Source organism: Emydura macquarii, unplaced genomic scaffold (assembly GCF_026122565.2).
Source record: "Emydura macquarii macquarii isolate MOO-44397 ecotype Brisbane River unplaced genomic scaffold, CSIRO-AGI_Emac_v2 contig_1483, whole genome shotgun sequence".
Lineage (NCBI taxonomy): Eukaryota > Metazoa > Chordata > Testudines > Chelidae > Emydura > Emydura macquarii.
The window spans coordinates 2,696,988-2,719,773 of NW_027131620.1; the positions used below are offsets into that span (position 1 = coordinate 2,696,988).

At 55.9% G+C, this 22,786-nt stretch overlaps 1 protein-coding gene across 1 annotated transcript; it reads right to left on the reverse strand.

Moving 5' to 3' along the window:
- Positions 1-419: 419 nt before the first annotated feature.
- SDCBP2 (syndecan binding protein 2) lies at positions 420-10,683 on the reverse strand. Its single transcript, XM_067554008.1, has 9 exons — positions 10,634-10,683; positions 5,248-5,325; positions 4,989-5,058; positions 4,276-4,385; positions 3,393-3,557; positions 2,658-2,833; positions 2,389-2,560; positions 1,488-1,579; positions 420-841 (listed from the first exon to the last, which is right to left on the reverse strand). Exons 2-9 carry the CDS (start codon positions 5,299-5,301, stop codon positions 787-789), a joined length of 894 nt encoding a protein of 297 aa, XP_067410109.1. The 5' UTR covers positions 5,302-5,325; positions 10,634-10,683; the 3' UTR covers positions 420-786.
- Positions 10,684-22,786: the final 12,103 nt, after the last annotated feature.

Sequence of the window (22,786 nt, forward strand, 5' to 3'; positions counted from 1 at the left end):
CTACATGGACTTAGGACTTCAGTCCACCCATCCGCACCATGCTTCTGTGGGCAGGAGCCAGGCCTGGATTCACCTGCCCCTGTCCTTCTACCTGGATGTATTTCCCATTCTCACCTATTCTACCCATCAATCTGCTCTTTAAACACCTTTAATCGCCCCCCCACTACCCCGGCCATGCATTTAACCCAGGCAGAAAATCATGCCTGTGGTTTTTCCCTCTGCTGCGTGTCATGTCCCAATGTGTGCAAAGGGGAACAAGTCAAAATGCACAGCTGGCCAGCCGCGGGACTCACCCTTCACTAGTACACTGATTGGGGGTAGGATTGCACAGTGATATTGACCCAGTCGATTGGGGCGTAGCCAATGTCCAATCTCCTAAAGCTGCCCTCACTTCCCTCGGTGTAAAAACAGCCAAATGGTAGCAGCTTTCGTTCAGTTTATTAAAATCACGCGCTTGGTGTGGGTCTTCAACGAGTCACAGGCATTTCGCTGATCTCCACCAGGGAGGTCCTGTAAGCGTTCACGTCGCTACTCAGTGTGTACACCTATGTCTCTACCCCCATCCACCTCCCCACGCTCTTTTGGGCACCGGCAGATTGAATGGACACGACAAGGCTCAAGCCCGTCCAGGTGAATGAATAAAAGATTAAAGGAATCGGTTGGTCTTGTCTCTAGACTATGCCCCAGGGAGTGTTCTCCCAGGTACTGTAGGAAAGTCTTTGGTATATTTCATTTAATAAGAGGAAGGAAGATGCTCTGAGCCGCCGGCTGACCAGGGACCTGGCTTTAAACCTCAGGAAGAGAGTGGTCCATGGATGATTTCATCAGCCCAGGTGACAGCCTAGTGAGATGGGGGAAAAAAGGTCAGTGAGGAAGTGTTTGTGCAAAGGATCTGCCAAGTATCTTTACCTAGGAGCCCTCCGCCGGCCCTTGGACAGAACCTACTTGCAGCACGTGAGGGGGAGAAGAAGTGACTTCAGGAAAGGTACTAGCTAAACCCATGGGTGTGGTACACAGAGTGTGTCAACGGCTGCACCGAGAAAGAAGATGACCGGGCCCCAGCCGCACACAGCTGCTGTTCTAACCATGCACCGGTCAGAGGAAGGTGGAGGAACTTTGAATAAGAAAGGCCTGGCATCCCCGCAGCAGCCAGCCATCCCCTTGCACTAAGCTGGGTCAGGGAGTTGTGTCAAGTACTCAGCCTGCCCCTTCTCTAGCACCTGTGGCTGAACGTGCTGCCCATGTCCCAAGCCACTTAAGGTAGTCTCCGCGCCTCCCTGAAGGATCAGGCCCCGTGTACCAAGGGGAACAGTGCAGCAGCACAGAGGCCGTGCCACCACTGTGATAAAAGAGCCGGGGCTGGCCCGGCTCAGGCTCCGCATTCGAACAGCGCCCTATGACGCGTGCACAGCTGCCGCCAGCTGGGCTGCTCCGAGCCAGGAGGCAGCGTGTCGCCAGTGTCGGGGTGGGAGATGCTGGTGTCCTACCGTTTGATCATGTGCTCGTAGATCACCGTGGGGATGATCGTGATGGTGACGACATTGCCGGCTGTTGTCAGGATATCCAGGATCTGTTTGTCCTGGGGGGGGGGGGGAAGAGGCAAGAAACAAGGTGCTATGAGACACCGAGAGCCTGCGAGAGGCAAGGGGTTCCCGCCCATGCAGCACGCACGGCCCGCTGGCAGGCCCCTGTGCACTGCTGAAGCAGCACAAAGGGAGGGTGACAGTGGCCAGCGCGTGGACCCTTTGTTTTACTGGTAGGTGTGAGTGATGCAGCCATGGGGGGGGGGAGGGGATGGTTTAGTTGGGGTTGGTCCTGCTTTGAGCAGGGGGTTGCACTAGATACCTCCTCGGGTCCCTTCCAACCCTCATCTTCTGTGGTGCTACGATTCCCTCAGGCTCCTGCCACAATTTTTAATATTAATCAAACGGGGGGGGGGGGGGAGGATTTGTAAAGCCACAAGGGGGCGTGCGGGGCCCGGTTCCCACTGACAGGGGCTGGGTGGCTTTAAAAATCTTCCCCTCAAACCCGTCCATGCCCAGCTTCTTTGCCTGGCCATGACACCATCCCCGTGCTCGGCGCAGGAAACGCGGCACTAGCGGCCATTGGCCAGGCGGCAGCAGTAGGCCACAGTGGCAGCTGCTCCTGCCGCTCAAGAGGGAGACGAAGCCTGAACTGCAGGGCGCCCGAGACAGCCGCGAGGGGCTGCCGACGTCTTTCTCATAGCGACGCGCTGCTGAGCTCGCATCTCCCGGGGCGGGACCAGGCCCCGCGTGAGGTGATAGTCACCAGCACGTCCCTTTCCTGGCCGGGGGGCCCGTCTCACACCCACACACACAGACAGACACACACACACACATCCCCGTGCACAGCTCACTGGGGCTTTACCTTCAGCCCGATGACGTTCTGCCCGTTCACCTCGCAGAGGTAGTGGTTGGTGAGGAGGCCGTTCCGGGCCGCAGAGCTGTCTTTGGTGAGCGACACGATCTTCCCCTTCTTGATGACGAAGCCGACGTGGCCCGTGCTGTCCTTGTGCATCGTCACCGTGCGCTGGAAGGGCCTGGGGGAGTCCCCGGGAGGACACGGGAGGTTAGCCGGGACCCGACCCGCCGCTGAAGACGTCAGACACAGGCCGAGCGCTCCCTCCCCCCGCTCACCTGTCTCGCACGACCAGGACGATTTTCTCAGGGGCAGCCTTTTTCAGGGCCCGGTGCGCCTTGTCCGTGTTCCAGCCAGCACAGTTCTTCCCATCGAGCTGCAGCAGCTGGTCTCCGAAGCGCAGCCCGACAAGGGAGGCCGGGGAGTTGGCTTTGACCAGCTGCACAAACAGCCCCTGCGGGACGAGAAGGAGTCAGAGCGTCACCTGGGAAGCGCTTGGTGCATCCTGGGCCCAGGACAATGCCGGGGCCAGGTACCACGCACGGCCGGCTCTGCTGCAAACCAGCGACACCTGGCTGGCCGGCCCAGTGGTAAAGCTTGCTCTTCTCGGCTCAGCTACGCTGGGAATCTATTCCCAGCCCTGGCCTTCGCGGCGCTGGGCGTGCTGCAGCCGGAATTTGCATCGCTCAGCGGCAACCTCAGCTGGAAGGATTTGGGGCTGCAAGAAGAGGGGCTGTGACAGAGGTGAAGGAATGCAGCCATAAGACTGTGGCCCCAGGCTGGCCACAAGGAGTTTGGCACCCGGCACCCCCTCTCACGGGCAGGGAGCAGCAAAATGCCCCGTCAGCCCAAATGGATCACCACGACTCCCAAGGGTTTCAGCTTCTTCTTGTGTTAGTTCCTGCTAACGCCTCGATTGCTCAGCAGGTCCCAGACCCGTCGCTCAGGAGCCAGGCCCAGTGGGACCCCCAGCGAGCCCCACGGGCGCGGTGCAGCCCGGCCTCGGAACCCACCTGGTCGATGCTTTTCAGATGGAGCCCCGTCTTCCCGCGCTCGTCCTTGCAGAGGTGGAGCTCCCGCACGCCTGGCCTGATCTCTGCCCGGCGCAGCCCCAGATCGTTTCCCGTCAGTGGGGCGACCAGCCCGCCTTGGGAGGGAGGGAGCAGGGCCCCCGCCTGCTGGAGAATCCAACCAGCCTGTGAACAATCAGCTCGCCCGCACGACTGAGGGTCCATGGGGAGGAAGGGGAGTGGGAGGGAACGACTGCCCCATGGCTGGTCCCTCACACGTCTCCATGGCTGGAGTGGGCAGCGGAGCGGAGGGAGGGGCGGGAACAGGAGGAGCTGTGGCAGCAGAGCCTGGCAGCAGAAGAGGGAGGTGACACACACACACACACACACACACACACCCCGTACACATCCCCCAGCTCCTTGCATCCAACAGCCAGGGGTCAGGGCTCAGCCAGGGTCTTTCCTTGTGTCCCGGGGACCCAGCGTCAGGCGGCTCAGGGCTGGGGGCTGGGTGGGAAGGAGGTTTCCCAAGCTGCAAAGGAGACAAGGATACGGCTCGTTCCCAGAGAATCGGGGCAGCTAAAACTTGGGCATCAGCCTCGTCCCCGAGAAACATCTCCGGGCTGGCCAGGAAGGGAGCCTCCCGCTGCGTTGCCCGGGCCCAACGCCAGCTGCTTCTTCAAGGGGGTGGGCCTGGCTCTGGCCTGCAAGAGCCAGACTTTAGTGAGGGCTCCAGGGGAAAGAGCTGGTCCCTCCTACCAGGAGTGTCAGGAGTGGCTGGGGAAGTGGACCCGGCTCACTGGGCCCTGGGACGGGAGTAGCGGCAGAGGGAGGGACGGACGGACAGACACACGGTTACATCCTCTGGCCAGAGCGAGATACCTACGTTGCCACTTGGTGGGACCAGGGCTAGGTCCTTCTGGACCGCTTCGCTGGAGAGAGAGAGCCCCATGTAATCCCCGAGCGCCGCGAGGTTTGGGTACAAAGCGGGTGGGGCTGAGGGGGAAAAAGAAGAACATGGTCCGTTCCGAGAGCGAAGATGACCGGGCACCTCCCAGGACAGCCGGGCGGCGGGAAGCTCTGGGGCCCTATCCTCCTGCCACCAGATACGAGCGACTCCCCTTGCAATGAGCCGCAATTGCCCCAGGCCGCTGGGACCCAGCAGACCAGCCAACGTGCTGTCTTTAGAGGGGAACGGAGTGCGGGAGACACCCCTCAAGTGCCCCCCGCTGCTCCTGGACCAGCCTTAAATGGGGGCGAGGGGCCCAGGTTCTCCGCCGGGGACGCGACGGGTTAGCCTGGCACCTGGTGAAAGGGCTCAGCCACCCACGACGCTCAGCGGGGGCTTGTCCTCCAGGGCTGGGGTTTGAAGCCTGGTCACATCCTAGCGCCCCATGGCCAAGGTCTGCCCGGCCCCCAGAGCCTCCCGCCCCACGAGCTGCCTCCTCGCTGCACCTGGCCTGAGGCGGGAGCGTAGCTGCAATTAACCCTTTGCTCACAAGGGACCAGGTGCCTTCCCCTGCACCCCAGTGAAACCCAGGAGACGGCCCCTCAAAACCACCTCTCCTGGCGAGCAGCCAAGTCTCAGCTGGGACTTACCGGCTCCCTCGGCTGGCTGTGATGGCGCCGCAACCGCGGCCAGCGCCCGGGTGGCTGCATTCACCTGAGCCTGTAAAGCGAAGACAGAATTCGCTCATTGGGGACGTCAGTGGGAACAGATGGTCCCTGCTGGGCCGTTTGCTAGGAGAAAGGCGGCAGCTTGCACCCTCATTGCCCCTCCGCACAGACGGGGCCATTCTGGCGCCTCGGTTCCAACAGCTGAGCTCGCCATCAACTGGCCCCAAAACCAACCTCTTACCTGGAAGGTTTGATCCACCGTCATGTCCTCGAGGGAGGGGTATATTGTTGACATGGCTGCGTCCTTCACAGGCACCACCTGTAAGAGGGCATGCGACGGTAAGTGTGAGACAGACGCACGGGCGCAGACAGCTAGGGTTACACCCCGCCATGGGCGCACAATGCATTGTCAAACCTTATTCTGAGCATCCTGATGTACCAGTGCGTGGAAAGACCCAGCCTCTCGGGCCACAAGGCTCCACGCATTGCTGCAATAACGTCTGGATTCAGCACGCGGCAGGGGCCAGTCTGCACAGAGCTGTGCACATAAACTGTCTCCCAGTTCCCTCGTTTCAGGTTCCAGTGTGTGTTCATGGCACACACCCAGAGAAGGCAGCTAAACCATACAACGCTCTTGCTGGAGCGTTGCAATGTAACACTGCTCTCGCTCAGCTGCCAGAACCCTCATGGACAAGAACCAAAACCAGCGAGAGAAAAAGCAGGCTGCTCCCTAAGGCAGGGGTGCACAACTCACCCCATTTTGCTGTAAGCTGGTTCTGTCTGTCCTGCAGCACCCCCCCCAGCCGGCAGGCAGGCCCAAGCCACCCCTTGCGAATTAAAATGACAGCCTACAGTTCCAGCACAGTTCTGCAAAGACACCACAAAACGAATCCACGAGCTCAATGCAAAACCGGAGCCCAAACCACGATGTTGCCACCACAGGTGCCTCTGAGCTGCCACAGGAAGGATAATTCAGCCCAGGGTCACCAGTCCGCAGGGAACCGGCACCTGGCCCGAGTGTCTAGATTGGAACAAGGGCTCTGGCGGGGGGGTTGGTGTCTCTTACCCAAGCTGGGCGAAGCTCTGCTGCCAAGCAGCCGAAGCAAAAGAGATGAGCTCACCCTTCACCCTGTAATCTGCTCAGCCTCCATGGCCAGAGGGCCCCCGCTGGGGGCTTGAGGAAGATGACCTCGGCCCCCCTTCCCCATGTGATGCACAGTGGCTCTACAGGACAGCGCCCGTGTCCTGCCTCATCCATGCAAAGAGTGGTTTGCACGTGTAGCCCACCAGGTGTCACTGGCCCTCGCGAGGGGATAAAGGTTTTTGTCATTCCAAGGCATGCCTGGCTCAGATTCGTCCCGTGTCACGGTTTTCACTGCCCAGCTCGCCCCGTGCAAGCCAAACCACCTGTTGCACTTGTGCAGCACAAGGCTCTCGAAGCACTTTGTATGCAGGTCTCACGTCCCCCCGTCAGCTCCGCGAGGTATTCATCGCCAGGTGGGGAAACTGAGGCAGAAGACAGTGACGGGACTGGCCCAAGGTTTCACAGGGAGTCTGTGGCAGAGCCAGCAATAGCCCCACAGCACCTGGTTCAGTGCCAGCCCCACCAGACCATCCTTCCACGCCAGCCGATTGGCCGCACCCCTGCCTGGGAGGGGCTCCTGTAACCCCAGGGGACTGCTGCGGGGCGAGGCCGGCGCCTCGGCCAATACATGTGTTCTGTGGTTTGCTGGCTGCCAACCCCTGCTGGTAACAACCCAAGTTATGTGGCTTTAGCCAGTGTGACCTGCTGGCTGAATAGCTGCCTCTGTGCCATTAATACCCAAATGATCAACAGGCAGCGGGGCCGGGCGCCTGGCCCGGGGTCTGATTTCCCCACAGCTGTGAGCCGCCCTTGCACGGTGAGCTGCGGGCACAGGAGGCCTGTGTCAACCAGCACGGCCCATGAAAAGATCCCATTCAAGCCAGGTGGTCACGTGAGGCCTGGATCTGCTACAGCTTCGGGTCTAAGCCAAGTTTCTGCAGCGTCACATGCTGGGTTTCTGCACGCAAGCAGAGGGAGCCCAACTCCCACAAGAACTTAAAGGGACAGAAGCCCTTTGCTCACTCGCCTAGGTGAAGCAGGCACCTCAACCACCCTCGAAGGCTGGCACAGCGCCTATTTTTAGCAATGCAGGTCTCTGTCCCCTGGGACTGCCTCGCCTTAAAGCTCCAGTGGGCTTATGACGAGGTGTCCGTGTTTCTTTCTATGCACACGTCCCTCTGTGTGTGTGTGTGTGTGTGTGTGTGTGTGTGTGTGTACATGCACATCTGTCCCTCTGCGTGGCTGTGAGAAGGAGACAACTGGAGCCTAGGAATGAAGCGCAGGGGAGGCTAAGAAAAGATTTTGTTCTCAGCCCCACACACGTGCGCGCGCCTCGGATGCCAGCTGCAGCTAACAAAAGCCTTTAGGGGGGAAAACAAGTCAGTTCCTAATGACGACTCCTGCGCCTTTTGGAAGCTGTTTCAGGTAAATTCAAATCCTGCGCCAGGGAAAAGTCTCAGGTCACGTTTGCCCCAAATTTAGGTTTTTTTTATGAGACGCTTTTTACAAAAAACAACAGGTCAGAGACCCTTGGATTTTATCCCACCGGAAAGCCCGCAGTCTCTCAAGGCAGGAATAAACATGCCCCTGCAGACCTCACAACCCAACCCTTTCAGCAGTGTTAAGCGGGGGGGGGGGGGGGGGGGGGGGAGGAGGGAGGGTGTGTCATAAGACGAAACTGACCCTCAACACCCGTGAAACTGACTAGTGACGTACCTTGTCTGAGATGCAAACAGTACCCAGCTAGGGTCAGTAGAAACTCTGGCTTACCAGCCCGCTCCCTTTCAGCTACCGTTAGTAACAGCGGCCAGACACTCGCTGTGTTTGTTTCTGTAGACACGGTATCAGATCCATTAGGGTGGGAGCTGGCCCACAGTTTTTAACCTGACGCTGCCCTGCTCATCAGCAGCCTGGTGTGGTAGTAAATCCATTCTAGCTGCATACACACCCACCCCGCAGCGGGGGACGTCAGTGTCTTCAGCACCGCAATGCTGTGCGGCAGGGGCGTGCTATTATCTCCATTTTACAGATGGGAAACTGAGGCACGGAGAGCCTACGTGACTTGCCCACGGTCACACAGGGCGGCTTATAGCAGAACTGGGATTTGAACCCGGGTCACCTGAGTTCTAGGCTAACAACCACTGGGCCATCCTTCCTCTGCGCCCCGTAAGGCACAGATGGGGGACCCCCCCCCCCGCATCCATAGCATAGGTCTGTGGGGAATCCTGGCCTGATGGCCAAGCACTCGCTGCTCTAAATTGTCTTTGGAAGCAGCCAGGCTGCAAGGGATTACTGCAGCAACCAGGATCTGATTGCTGAGCTCAGCCGCTAAACCAATGACTGTGCAGAACTGCGGGTTTTTCTCTGACCGGCTTCTCCCCTCTCCCTGGGCAGAGCCATCCAACAAGATGAACCAAGTGAAGAACATCTCTCTGGCATGACACTCTCCCAGCCCATCCCACCCCCAAGTGATACTGACAGAGGGCAAGAGACTGGGGCCCAGACCACAGCTGACACTAAAAGCAACCGAGAAACGTCCCCCAGTCCTAGCGAGGCCTGATACTGCAGCCTGTCCTCAGGCTAAACTGCCTCTGTCTGCGGCCAGAGTGTTGGGAAACCAAGCAGGGAAGGGCAGAGAGGCGGGGTTAGACACGTGGGACCCCGCCTTTACTCAGCAGGGCAGCTTTACTTTCTCCCCTTCCTGCGGTCTGACCTGAACCGGCCCTAAAGATTCTGGACCAAGTCCTCAGTGGGTGTAAAATGAGTGCGGTTCTTCTGGTTACACCTGGAAAGATTTTGACCGTCTGCACATTCTGACCCTACGGAACAAAAACCACCCTGGGAGTTAGGGATGTGAACAAGCTCCTACGTCACTAAGGCCAAGATCCAAGGTGCCTAACTCCTATTGAAATCAATGGATCCGAGCCAGAGTCCCTCCCCGTCAAACTCTTCCTCACTGATCTGTCCATCCTGGTTTTTAAATGCCTCAGTGCTGGAGGGGGCGGATGTTTTTCCACTCACTGCCCTGAGATACTATCATATGATCTACTAGCAAAGGTTAACCCTGCCCAGCTTATTGACATGGCAACATCAGCAGTGGAAGTTCACCGGGTCTGTTCAGATACCGCGCGGCCGGTCAGCGATTGCCCAAGCCAGGGATTAGTCAGAGCAAAACAGAGGCTGTTCTGGGGCTGTTGCTTTATTTTTCCCCCTCTTGCAGGTTTCAGGGTTACAAAGGGATGTAGAAATAAACCCTAGCTTTGAAAACACAACCCGGAAGAGCAGGATCTCTTGAATGAAGCGAGCTGTTGGGATAAAAGCCACAACAATGGCCACTGACTAAAAGGGCTGAAATCTCAGAACAGCAACAATTCAAGGGAGAAAACAAGGACCCTTGGTCCTAATACCCCACACTCAGCACAACCTCTGCACCTCTGGAACACGGACGTACCCAAAACCACTCGAGTGGCCCATGAGTTCAGAGCCAGAGAGCCCGGTAAGTATCCGGCATTGATTAACTCCACTCACAGACCCAGCCAGTGAGGGCGTATGGAAAACAGACACCACACTGAGCTGTGTCAACGTTACCATCGTCCCCATCCCCGGCACTAATCCTGGAGGGGAGACTCTGGGAATCGAGCCTGAGTCCAGCAAAGTCAATTGCTGAGCAACTCGAATGGGAGCAGGGCTGGGCCCTTAAAAGGACTCCAGGCGGATGGAAAATGTTCCAGGCAAAAAAAAAACCAAACCCATCTTGTCCTAGCACCACTGCACCAGCATGGGAAGCGCGATGGTGGCAATAAAGGAAAGCAGATCCCAAAGCTGAACAGAGAGGTTTCCCAGCAAGAAGCACAGAGCTCTCTTCACACAAGCCCTCCAGCCCTCCAACCATTTCGCACACTGGGGCAGAGGGCTCAGGGCCACCTTCCCAACATGCATAAATTGTCAGACCTCCCTTGGAGTCGCCGGACCCAGGACAACTTCTATGGGCTGAGGGCCTGCCTCCAGACGTTCCAGGGATCAGCACGCAGCAGCTGCCAGCGTGACTCTTCGGGCCAGATTTTCACAGGTGCTCAGCACCCAGCGTGCACCCCAGGTGCCGCTTCCCTTTTGAAAATCCGGCCCGCGGAGCAAACTCCTGTTGTGAACGGAGCAGATCTGGGGCGTGCATGGGTCCCCTGGAGTGCCACCGTCAGCGAGCAGAATCTGCGCCTGGAACGCGGTCAGTTAGAGCGGGTGAAATCCCACTGTCGCATCCTGGCCGAGAAGAAAAAAAGACCATGTCCCTTCCAGCACCTGCCCGCCAAGCCCCTCCCTTAGTAGCACGGAGAGGAGCAGCCCAGCCAGAAACACCAGCCTTTCCTGCTCCGGGGAGTCACATGCAGGGCTGGGCTGAACCAGAGCCCACAACAAACACCCGGACTTGATTACCAGACCTAGTGAAGATGAGCATCCCAAAGAACGGAGGGCTGGGGTTGGGGGGAGCCAGATGAACTTTAGCGCATCCTGCCCCCTCTCTTGCTGAAGGGGTAATCCTCCTTACCTGGCGAACGGCTCTGGAGCAGGTTTCTCTTCGCCCACACGCTCTGCCTTCCTCTTCCAAAGGTCTGTGGCTTTATAACAGCAGCAAAAGACAGGTGCTGCCTGCCTGGGAGGGGCCTCACCCCATCAGCTGACTTGGTAGTCACCGGAGAGACATTCAGCAGCCCAGGAAACAGGCAGGTGCAGGAAAGAGGAAGCCAAGCGCTGGGCCCTGGGCAGTGTTCCACACTGGAAAATGTGCTAGGATCAGCCAGGCCCAAAGCAAGGCGCGAGCATGGACAACGTGAGTGTCTGGGACTCAGGCTGCTCGGTGCAGAACGCTGGGAGTCGTGGATTCTCGGGTGCATCGCGTCAACCCTGCACAGTCCTTGCATGTTTTCCGGCACAGACAGTTCATATCACACAGGTCACTGGGACTAAAACGGCCCATTGGCTCTAGGATTCAGGCTGTAGCTGGAAGGCAGGTCTAGTCTGGGGGAAAGCATCTCCTCGTCTGTCTGCAAGGTCTATGTCCGTCACAGGGGCCATCTCAGCGAGGCAGTGGGGCCTGGTGCTGTGGATACAGGTCAGGGGGCTCGGGCTGACCCCTGGCTCTGACACCCCCTCTGTGGCCTTGAGGAAGTTGCCTCCCAGCCCCACACCAGGGTTGAAGATACACAGCCCATCACTCCCACCCTTCAACTCAGTCGTTAGCAATTCTCTGCATGTGACTGTGACCGTTTGGGACGTTTTTAAAGCTGTTGCAAAGTCTTATTTCCCCAAAGGCATGCCCGGTTTTCTCTGGCAAATACGTCCCGTCTCTGTCTAGCACGTCGCGCTGCCTGGGCACCACCAATAATGACAGGACGGGTGGGCTTGGCCGGCCTGGGGAACACTGAGACGAGAACGGCTACAATGGTCCAAAATCTGCGCTTAGCTCCATGGGTGCAACCTCACTGAGTACAAGGGCCTTGCGTGGCCTGGTAACGTTGATACAAAGCAACACAAACAGACACACCCAGGGTGAAGTTAATACCGGAGCAGCCTGACCGGCCAGTCACTGACGGAGAGAAATGCACGGCGGATTCCATAGGTTTAGAGAGGCCAGCCTTGCTCTGGAGTGTCACCCTCCTTTCAGCTGCTGCTGAAGCACGCAGCCTGATGAGGTCCGACCCCTGCAGGCCAGGACAGTGTGTCCCTGGACACTAATTTATTACGTATTCTGACAAATGCTCAGCGTTGCAATGACCCTGTGACGGTTCACAGGATACCCGCTTTGTTACCCCTGCCTCCAGAGTGTGGGAGACTTGCATGTTCTTGGCTGGGAGTCAGCTCCTTACCACCACCAGCCCGTTAGCCACTGTCCTCTAGGCAACGCCAGCCCTAGCTTCGCCTTGCAGGTTAACAATAGGTGCACCCCAGGCCCGAGACCCTTTGAAACATTCCCCTCTGACATCCAGCCCCTGACACTGGCCACTCACAGAAATCCCAGCTCCTCTGTCCCCAAAGGTGAAGTGTACACTAGTTTTACCTTAAAGCGCCATTCCTGTAGAGCGCACAGCACTTGTGAGCACTTACAATAGAACAAAAGTAGGTTTATTTAGGCAAGAATTAATAATGTAACAGGAAACAAGAGAGATTGGTGGAAACAAATGGCACAAAACCCCAACCTGGGCCTATCCTTATGACAAGTTACCTTTCCTAGCGAATAAAGTAGGTTTTTTTTCCCCCCTAGAAGTTCAGTTTGTCACCAAGCTGGCTGCCTTCCCAGGAACCAGTGTCCAAAAGGTCATGAGAACAGCCCTGCTCCCCCCCCCAAGGGTTTCCTTAGTGCATGGATACAGAGTGTGTCTCCCTCCTCTGTATTACACTGAAAACAGGGCAAAGCTCTGTCTAATGCTAAGGTTCCTTTGTCACTTGCAAGTGGTTTCAATTGTTTGCCATTGCTGCTGATGGTTTGCTGCTGAACGTCCTCGTATTGTGCAAGGTTACACAACTGAGCCTCTCATTACATCACAAGCTTAAAAAAAAGGCACAGTGACAACACCAGCCTACCTGCATGGGCCATCACCGACACATCATCCCCTGGGACTAATTTCTACCCCAACGCTGGAAAGCACACGTTCAATATAAAAACATTACTCCTTCAATATTATCCATGCATGCACACATCAGGCGAGTTTGTTGTAGATACATGTTAATCTTTATGGATAAATAACCTGCAAGACGTGTGTGGTGTAATGAGTTTGTCAGGGCTGAGGTGAGAGCTGTTTGCAAAGCTCAGGGGACCCTTTCCCAAGGGGCGCATGTGTGTGAGCGACGCCTCTGCCCTGGTGTTGACGCAGCAGGGTACCCACGGTTCTCGGCTCTCTTTTCTGGACAGGATGTCTCCTACTGTGTTTTCTTCCCCTTTGATGTGCACAGTCTCCCGCTCCTATTCCACAGTGCTATGTTCCAGCACACCAGCCTAGAGCTGGTACCTTTGGGCTTGGAGGGGGGGGATGGAGGGTGATCCGATAACACCCTGACATTTCTGCTGCACAGCTAATGGTTTCACTGTTTGTCTGCCTCATTGCACACTCGTTCTCTGGCAGAGTAGGTTTGCTCAGCTGGGGTGTGTGTGCAAGAATGCGGTGGGGTGTTTCCCTTCTTTGCATAAGAACTGCCTCCAGTCTAGCATGGGACACATCTGTACATCCCTGGCTGGGATGATATAGCTGAGGTTAGTCCTGCTTTGAGCAGGGGGTTGGACTAGATACCTCCTGAGGTCCCTGCCAACTCTAATCTTCTGTGATTCTACACAGCTTCCTTTAGTAAGTGGCATGTCACACAGGTTAATTAACACGCACCGCCCCCACGGAGGACAGCGCTAATAAGCCCATTCAACAGATGGGAAAACTGAGTCACTCCAGGCTGCATATGAGTCAATGGCAGAGTCAGGCCCAGAGCCCAGGATTGGCTCAGGCCTGTGCTTCTCCGTTAGGCACCGCACTCTCTTTGCGCCAGCTCATGACAACACCGTGATCCCAGGCCTTCGCTACAGCAGCCCATGTCACCGCCGCCACTGTAATGCCACGGGGACTTTGAAACCAAGAAGCAAATTAGCAGCTGGTGTGACGCACTCCTAACAGCTCTTGGCCCCTAGATGTCCTCACAACTGATCATTACAGTGGCTCACCTGCGTCCCTCCGCTGTGGCAGGGGAGATGGGCCGTGGATTTCTGGGGCAGCTAAAGGTGCTGGGCACACACACACTGCCTTTCATAGGCATAAAGGTTCGTGCTAAGGTTAAATGCAAATTTGGTCTGAGCTACATTTAAATGAACTTCCCCCTTGTGGTCAGCTTCCTCGTTGACAAAGGGCGTGTTTAGTTTGAGCGAAGCGGGGAAAGCTGCTGCTAAGTGCTTTTTTGCATAGGGCAAACTGCAGCGTAAGTCAGGAAGGGTCAGGCGGCGAGGGGACAGTGAGCATGAGGGCGCATGCCAGGGCCTGGATGCCCCCCCGATTTTCTCTGCTGCACTGATGGGCCCAAAAGGAGGGGTAGTCACATGGGTGCGTGAACCTGTTTGTTGTTTGCCAGCACCACCCCTTGTGTGCAGCGCACACAGCCACGCTCGGGGTGTGCTAAACGCCTGGCGTCATTTCTCCCAAGGCCCTGGCATGCTGCCCCGCCGGCTCCGGGACGTCACTGCAGGAGGGGACCTTGGCCAGGGCAGGGCCAAGGGGGAATGCCAGCTATTTTTAGCAGCAGCCGTGGGAAGAAGTGCCCCGCCAGAGCATCACTGAAGCCCTGATAAGTTTTTTTCCATGCAATACCCGTGCGGTAACCTGGGCCTCTGTGTGGGCGAGGAACCCGGAGCTGCGTGCAGGGGTGACGGGAGGGTGTGTGGGGCTCTCACTCAGATGCCCACTCAGGATTTTCCGTCTGAGCCAGAAAGGGCCTATCTTGCTTTCCAGAGGCCAGAGCAGTTTTCAAGCCATGCAGTTAGAGAAACCTGGCCATCTTCACTGGGCGTGCGGACACTTTTATCACCGTTTAAACTTGCCTTAGAGCCACCTAGCGGGCACAGATAAGTGTGTCCACACACACAGACCCGCACAGGTTTCTCATCCTCATGCCTGGAGCAAAACCGGAGCACGATCCGTGTGTAGACAAGCCCCCAACGGCAGGGCTGAGTCCACCAGGAGCTGGTGCAGGATTCCCCCCAGCCCTGTGTTACGCTGAAACGCTGCTGCTCGCTGGGACAGTGCTTGCAGCAAAGGTTAAAGTCCTGGGAGGAAACAAAATATAACCACAGCGGGGAAAGGGGCTACCCCTGCACAAAGCTGAAAACACCTTCACAGAGCAGCATCCCTGGGCAGGCAGGGACTAAACCCGGCACCCGTTGAAGGGAAAGGACAGGGCCCAAGCATAATGTTTTCGGGCCCAGTACAAACTTGAAACACGGGCCCCCTCCCACACACATACCCATGGGGGTTGCAGCCTGGGCCGGGCCCCCTATGCCCCGGTAAAGTGTAGCCTTTTTTCCCCCATGTGGGGGCCCTGGGAAAGGGAGTTTTGTTATGGATGTCAAGGGGGGGCAGCAGCAGTTGCTGATCCCCAGAGGGTTCACATTAAAACTGGAGGTGAAGCGGACACTGCTGGAAGCAGCTGTGCCTGCCGCATGGCTACTGCCGCCTTGCAACGTACACCGGCCCACAGCCTGGCCTGAATCTCCAGCCTTAGGGCGCACAGGGCAGTCGGGCCTAGAGCACCGCCAGGCAGCAGGTCGGTTATGCCACCGCGTGGGGCACGCGCCCGGCTTCCTGCCGTGGGAGAGGCCAGCAGCTGAGAACCGGTCGCTGCCGGCTGGGTTTGTAAAACCCCCGAGGGGCTCGGATCCTGCAGTGACGCGCGCCTGGCGCAGGTCAGGTTAAAGGGAGGCCTTTCCGGTTGCACCATTCCCCTGTAGCACCAACACTGCAGCCGCCGGCTGGCGCATGAGAGCCAGAAAGTGAATCTGCCTCGAAACCACCGCAAAACCTGGCCGGGCAACACCCAGGAAAAGGTGACTTCAGAACAGCTGCCTCCGAGAAGCTGCTAGGCAACAGCGACACACCCTGATTACAGCACAGCCAGGGAGTTTTCTTGTGCGCTGGAGCTTGTGTCTCATTGGCTCGGTGCATCGTCAGTTGTCCTGCGGCTGGCGGAGCTGCTTGGGGTGGCGTCACTGCAGCCTGGGGTGCGACTGTCTCCTGCTCAGGGCATGCTCCAGCCGGCTCCCCGGCTCGTGCAGTTGAATTGATTTCTGTTCACTGAATACGGGTTTGGACATTTTTCTGTTTCATAGATTTTTTAAGAGCAGAAGAGCCCAGCATGGTCATCTCATTTGAGTTCAGGCATAAGACAGGCCAGAGAACCTCACCCAGGAATTCCTGTGTGTCACGCTAAGAGTGTTAACTGTTCTAAGAAGGGGTCCAGCGCCCAGGCTATTTCCAGTCATTTGTTAATACCTGGGCAGGGCTTCGAAAGTGTATCTATTCCAGCTAGAGGGCAGGGACTGCTACAGTAAAGGTTGAAACTGCCTCTTCTGGGGTGATCTTAACTTTTCCAGACTTTCACCTTTTGGACTGAACTTGGCCAGGTTTGGTCTCAGAAAAGAAAAAGAAAAAGAAAAGAAAAGAAAAGAACCGCTGAGCCATTTTGGAGTAGAAGGAGAGAGGGGAAAGGAAAAAAAAGAACTTTTCCTACTGCCAAAAGAAAACAAAATAAAACCCAACCCCAGAACATACACCCTTGTTCTGATCAACTTTACAGCTAAAACCACTGTGGGTAAGAAGCTAAAGCAGGGCAGGGCAATGGGTGTTATTGAGGAGGAAGGCCTTTGAGAGCTGTGGTGTAACTGGATTTGATTTGACCGATTGATGACCCTTTGTGTGAACAGATGCAATTTTCACAGTCCAGTTTGCACAAGGTTTTTCACTAGCCCTGCCTCCGCAGCTCACGTAGGCCCTGACTCTGCAAAAACGTAAAGACATGCGTAGCTTGACGCAATCGGAATAGCCCCCTGGAAGTCAGTGAAACTACCAGTGCAGAAAACCAAGCAACGCCGTGTCGTCCACTCACACTTTGATCAGGAGCTGTCTGACGTTTGGTATATTTCTGAAAGCCCCAGCGCCTCCCCGAGAGTCCTGGGATTATGGGGGAATCTCAGCTTTCATTGTAGGTTTTAAAAAGTATACTTCCAGCCCCCATACTTGCGGAGAAAAGCCTGAAAATGCAAACCCTACAGGCTCAAAAACCAGAAGGCAAAAGCCCACCAACCCCACCTTTATTAGATTTCCAAATCTCATTATTTTAGGGGAGGCCCTGGATCAAGATTTTTGAACTCCTGGAGTTGGCAATAACTTGATCCCGCCAGCTGAGCAGGTAGAGGGGCGCTTTGTGCCCATGCAGAACCCAATGGAAATATTCACACGGGTAACAGTAATAATACCCCGCTCCGGGGCCATGTCCCTGCATCCTCGTCCCTCGCTCTGTCCACTAGCTCACACCTGTTCTTTATTAGACAGTAATCTATCTAATGATAACAGCTGTGGTAATGCAGATACACCCAGGCATTTCAGGGTTTTGCCCTTATGGGGCTTTTTAAAAAAGAAAATAGAATCCGTGTTATTTATTGTCCAGCCTTCGCAAAGAGTAAACACTCGGCCTAGACGGTGACAAGGGCATTTGATTTCAGCAGCTCCCATTCAATAATCAGCGGTTCTATTTGTAATGCACAAAGTGAATTTTTTTTTTAATCTATTATATGCTGGTTTTAAGCAGGTGCTGTCCAAGCGACCCAGCTCAGCCGGGAACAATAAGTGGGTAAAGCAAGAGTGAGAAAAAGAAGTCCAGGGAGGGGACAGATTTCTAGTTCAAGCTAGAGAAAGCACGTTTTAAAAACCATTCCTACTTTGAAGGTGTCCCTTGAGCGTGTCCTCTGCTGCTGCCTGCCGCGTCGCGTGTGGGAACACACACACACCACAACACAGCCAGGGCCCCCTTCACACACTCTGCTAGGAGGATTTTTAAAGCGGAATCTGAACCCAGGCAGCTCCTGCAGGCTGCATCCTGTCGCCGGGACCCGGCCCTGTCTGTTCAGAGAGGAAAAAGCTGCAACAATGGAGCGCATGCAGCTGGCCGTGCTGGCAGTGGAGCACCCTGTCCTACATAAGCGAGAGCAGAACAAGAGGCCTCAGCCACACTGAGTCTCTCATTCTTGGCTTTCACCCTCCAGCTGAGATTGTAACTGGCCAGACTTTGCAGGTGCCTCTTCCTCTCACCTTCCGGGCTGGATTCTTCGCCCCAAGAGAATGAAGAGCATTGCTTGTTACGCGCCACCACTGCGCTCGGCCCTGTATGCAGACACAGAACCCAATCCTGCTTGCATGGACGGCAACAGAAGAAATCCCCGTGGCTTCTCCAGCAGGAGGATGGGGCCCATGGACGGTGCGGGAGCCCCGGACGTGACATGACAGAGGCCCTGGGATGTGCTGGAGGAGCTGTCCGACCTGGGCCATTTGGGGGTGTTGCAAAGAACGGGCTGTTCTCCCTGCTCTAACTCTAGGGCACTGCATTCAGAACGGGAACACGGAGACCCTCACGCCTGGAGGAACAAGCTCAGCTGAGAGACGGCCAAGCAGGAGCCGGTGCTGCTGTCTGACCCACCGCGGTGCATTGAGTTTTTCCCAGAGCAGAGATCCTGGGGCAGCCCGGAGGGACCGACACAGCTGCTGTCTGACACACACACACAAGAACAGCAGGGGGGCAGCACCTTGCCTCCGTGCTCCTTCGCTTACCCCAGACCCAGGGCCAAATTCTCGCCGTGCATAACTCCCACTGCTGATGACACGCCGGGGGGAGGGGGGGAAGAGACAATCACAGACAACTATTGCAGGAACTGCTTGTAACCCTAGTGCATTCGCCCCCCCCCCCAGCCCAGAACCACCCCCACACTCTCCTTTGAGCACAGCCCGCTGCATGCCGCCTCCGAGAGGAACAGGCACATGAGCTTCGGAGGCCTGTGCCGTGCAGGAGGTCCGATTAGATGATCATGACACTCCCTACGTCTCCGCGTCCACGTGACGGCCCAGCTCTGCTTGTGACATCAGCTCCCCGTCCAAACATCCTGCCGCCCGGGTTGTAAGGAACAACTGGTCGAGTGATGCGGCCCAGCCAACGCTGGCCTGACGTTGCTAGACGGGGCCTGCGTGGCCGGGGTGCCACCCTCACATTTTAGTTTTTACTAACGTGAAGCTCTGACGTTGATTTTTTTTTTTACTGACATCACTAAAAATACCATGAACAATCCACTGGTGTCACACAGGTGTGTACGCGCTCGTGATATTCTGCGCACAGGAATTCGGAGTGACGCCGTTGCTTTAGCTGCAGTCAATTGATCCCTTGGGTTCTTGGGGCGTGCGAGAATAGAACACAGGAAATTGATAAAGTCCTGGGCAGTGTCGTTTAATGACACAAGAAGTGATCCTGGCTGACGACAATCAATGGCAAAATACCATGTGTTTGATTTCTACCCCATTTTCATTTATTTACGGGCTTACAGACAGTGTTAAAATTGCACATTTTTTTACTGACTGTCTGTAAATCTGCGGATGGTTGGCAATCCTGGAAACTGTTGCTAAGTAGCGTAGGAATTAGTGCTGCAGGCCAGCTGGGTCACTTACAGCCCTGAGAGAAAACAAGGAAGCAGATTATTTTCACGGCCACGCTCAATGGAGGCAGAAGGAGAGTTCAGCTCCGAAAGTTCAAACACGTGGCTCGGCTTGAGTCACGGCCCGGTGACGCTCCTGCCGTCATTAAAAAAAAGGAGGGCAGGACAAAAAGGGAGGGAGTGAAGGGGAAACGGAGACTGAAAAAAAATCAGGAAAAAGCGACAGGGATGCGGATTTCTCTGTGGGCTCCGTCACCTGGGCGGGGACAGAAAACTCAGCGCTTGGCACATCAACAAGTGAGGCTGGACAAAGCAGCAGTCGACGTATAACAAGGAGCCATCCAGAACTGGCCAGGAGACGAACTGCATGACAGGCCAGGGCCAGACACCTGGATTCTGGGCTGACCTCCCCTCTGCTGCCTGTCCACACTGAGCAGCTGCTCCCTGCAGTGACAACTCGCCTGGCTGCCCGCGCTCCGGGCTCACCGTCTGCTGGTAAATCACCAGCCCCAGATGTCGAGGTCAGGTGCTGCAGTGAGCGGGGAGGGCTGGGGCCCTGCAGGACAGTAGCCCCAGATACCTTGAAATGCCATTTTACTGCTAAAAATGAGCTGTAGTTTGTCCCAGGATAACCCCCCAAAAACCAGAATCCGAGAAGTAGATTGCGCCTGCACAACCAGGCTGCCGTCACCCAGCCTGCACGGACGCACACCCACGGGGCTCACGGGCTCCACACAACACAGCACAGCCAGGCCTTGGTTAATAATTGAAGAAACCCGGGGCCTGTTTTCTAACGTGCTCCAGCTCCCCTCGAGAGCCCCTGCCTCTGCAGGGAGCTTTGACCAGCACAGCAGGCGGCGTTTCTACCCATGCCGCCAAAAGGCACCCGTGGTCCGCGACACACCAGCAGCACCGGAACGCACGCTGCCGCCCGCGCCTGCCCAGCGTGAACGGGGCCTGGGGAGACATTACAGGGGTTTGGCTGATCCATTCTGGGCAACAGAGCAGCCCTGGAACCCGCGAAGGCGCCGCGTCTCCGGCGAACGCTGCCCAGCTCAGAGGAAGGTAGCACTGGCCCTGTTTAGCGTGAATACAAGGTAGGGTTTCCAAAGGCACCGACATGGCTTGAGAACCAACGGTTCCTTGGATGCGTTAGAAACTCCCACTCATTTCCTCTAGCCGCAATTCAGGCGCACACCTTCAGAAAGTCAGATCAACGGGAGGAGGAGCAGGTGTGAATGACGGACCAGGGCTGTCTCCAGGCACTGGCAGGAGAGTTCACATTATCATTAGTGCAGTTGGGAGCTGAGAGGCGAGGTGGTGAGTCAGATGCTATTTTAAAGTGTGAACAACCCCCCCCCCGTCCCCGGCAATTTCTAGAGACAAAGCACAGAGCAGGGGCTAGCTGCCCGCTGAAGGCAGTCTGCACAAAGGAGGATGAGGGAGGAAGCTGGGATTCAGAAAACGGGATTCAGTGCTCCGCCGTGCCACTGCTTCCTCGCGCAGCCTTGAGCAAATCACCCCATCGCTCTGCCCCCAAACCTCCTCTGCTGTGCCGCATCGCTGGTTACCCGCCTTCCTAAGCCAGCGCGAGAGCCACCCTCATAGTGCAGCTAATCGCTGGCCCCGGGGGCCGGACCCCATTCTGCCGCTCGCAAAGCACCGCCTGCGTTCACGGCCCTGGCGAAGTCATAGGGCAACGGATCACTCGCTGTGCTAGAGCCATTGGGGAAGAGACCCAATTCACGAGGAGAGCAGGGTGCGAGAGAGCGCAACTCTGATTTCTGTCCGAGCGGCTTTTCGTTCACTGCTCTAGTCTCCATTCCCCCACCCTGGGCAAAGCTGTTTAGCAGTTGCCTGCCCGTTTTCCCTGTTGATGGAGCTTGTCAACTGCTATTTTCTTACCCCAGCAGAATCCTGTAAGCTCAGCTGTGGCTGTCTGTGGCATCCACAAATGGTAGCCCTCAGAATGCGGAGCAGTTACACTGGTGAGAGTCCACCTTAGTGCAGACAGGCGCTGGGCAAACTCCCACCGCGCCCACACACGCTGCAGCTGGAGCAGAGGCGCCAGTATGGTCCAGATCTGTAGTCACAGAGAGCCTGGGGAGGCTGCTGAGACTGCAGGCCAGGGCAGGGGCTTTTGGACAATGGCCGCATTTTTTCAGTAGCAAGTGAAAAATCCAAAACCCAAAAAGTTGGTTTGTTCTGAACCAAAACCAAATGTTCAGGTTGTTCCCCCCTAAGCAAGATGGTCAGGGACAACTCCCTGGTCCGGGTGTCCCTAAACCTCCGACTGCCAGAAGCTAGCCTGGATCACTAGATGATTGTCCTGGTCTGTTGTTCATTCCCTCTGACCCATCTGCCACTGACCACAGTCAGACACAGGATACTGGGCTACATGGACCATTGGTCTGACCCAGGTTGGCCGTTCTTATGCAACACAGAGGTTCTTCAAAGACACCTGCGTTGTCTGGGCCATCTGAGCAGGTTGGAAGATGGACACATACTTAAGGACATACTATATGGGGAGCTATCAGAGGAGACAAGAAGAACAGGACGCCCCTAACTTCCCTATAAAGACACACACAAGTGAGATATGAAAGAATTTGGAATTGCTCCTGACCGATGGGAACCCTTAGCAAGGGATCGTAAAACAAGTGGCACCATCACCTCCATCAGGGCGTCAGAGTCCATACAGCTTGAAGAGCAAAGAGCTTGCAGGAAGCAAGCCGCTCCCAACCAAGACTCATATTTGCAATAAGTGCCAAAGATTAAGCAAATCTTGGATTGGAGCATGTAGTCACGAGACATTGCAAACCGTCTACAACATAGGCTGCAATGTCCACCGCTCTCGCAGTCGAAAGGATGCCAATCAATCATGTAAACAAATCCCATTTTGGATCAAAAACCCCTGCCCAAACCCACCCCCAGCAAGATTTTTTCCCAGGTTTTTTATTATTGAGGGGAAGGGGGAGATTTACTAGCTAACATTTTTCCCCTCAACAAATTCAAGACTCAAAATTCCTCTTGGGTCCTTGGACTTTAAAAAAAATAAATAAAGCCAATGAGATGGAACAAGAACTGAGTGAACTCAGCAGTGCATGACTGAAGCACAGCTGTCATACGTAGACTAGAGATGGATTTTGATTAAGCAAATCTACTTGCAGAGAAATGAGGGTGCTGTGCATCTTCCGGTACCTAAAACCACTAAACCAGAGTCCAAGGCGTACCTTTAATCTCCCTTCCAACAGAAAAGCAAGTTAGTATCAGCTTTCCTCGTGTGTCCCAGTTGCAGAGTAAGCCCTCTGGATTGGTACAGAAATGTCTCTGATCCCGGCCCCCCACTCATCCTCCATTCTTTCTTCCTCCATTTGCACATGAAGCAATTGCCATTTCCTGCTCCCACTTGGAACCTTTCGTGAAAGTGACACGATCTGCTCAGCTTCACTGTCCTCCTCTGCTCTCGCTGAGCAGTATAAA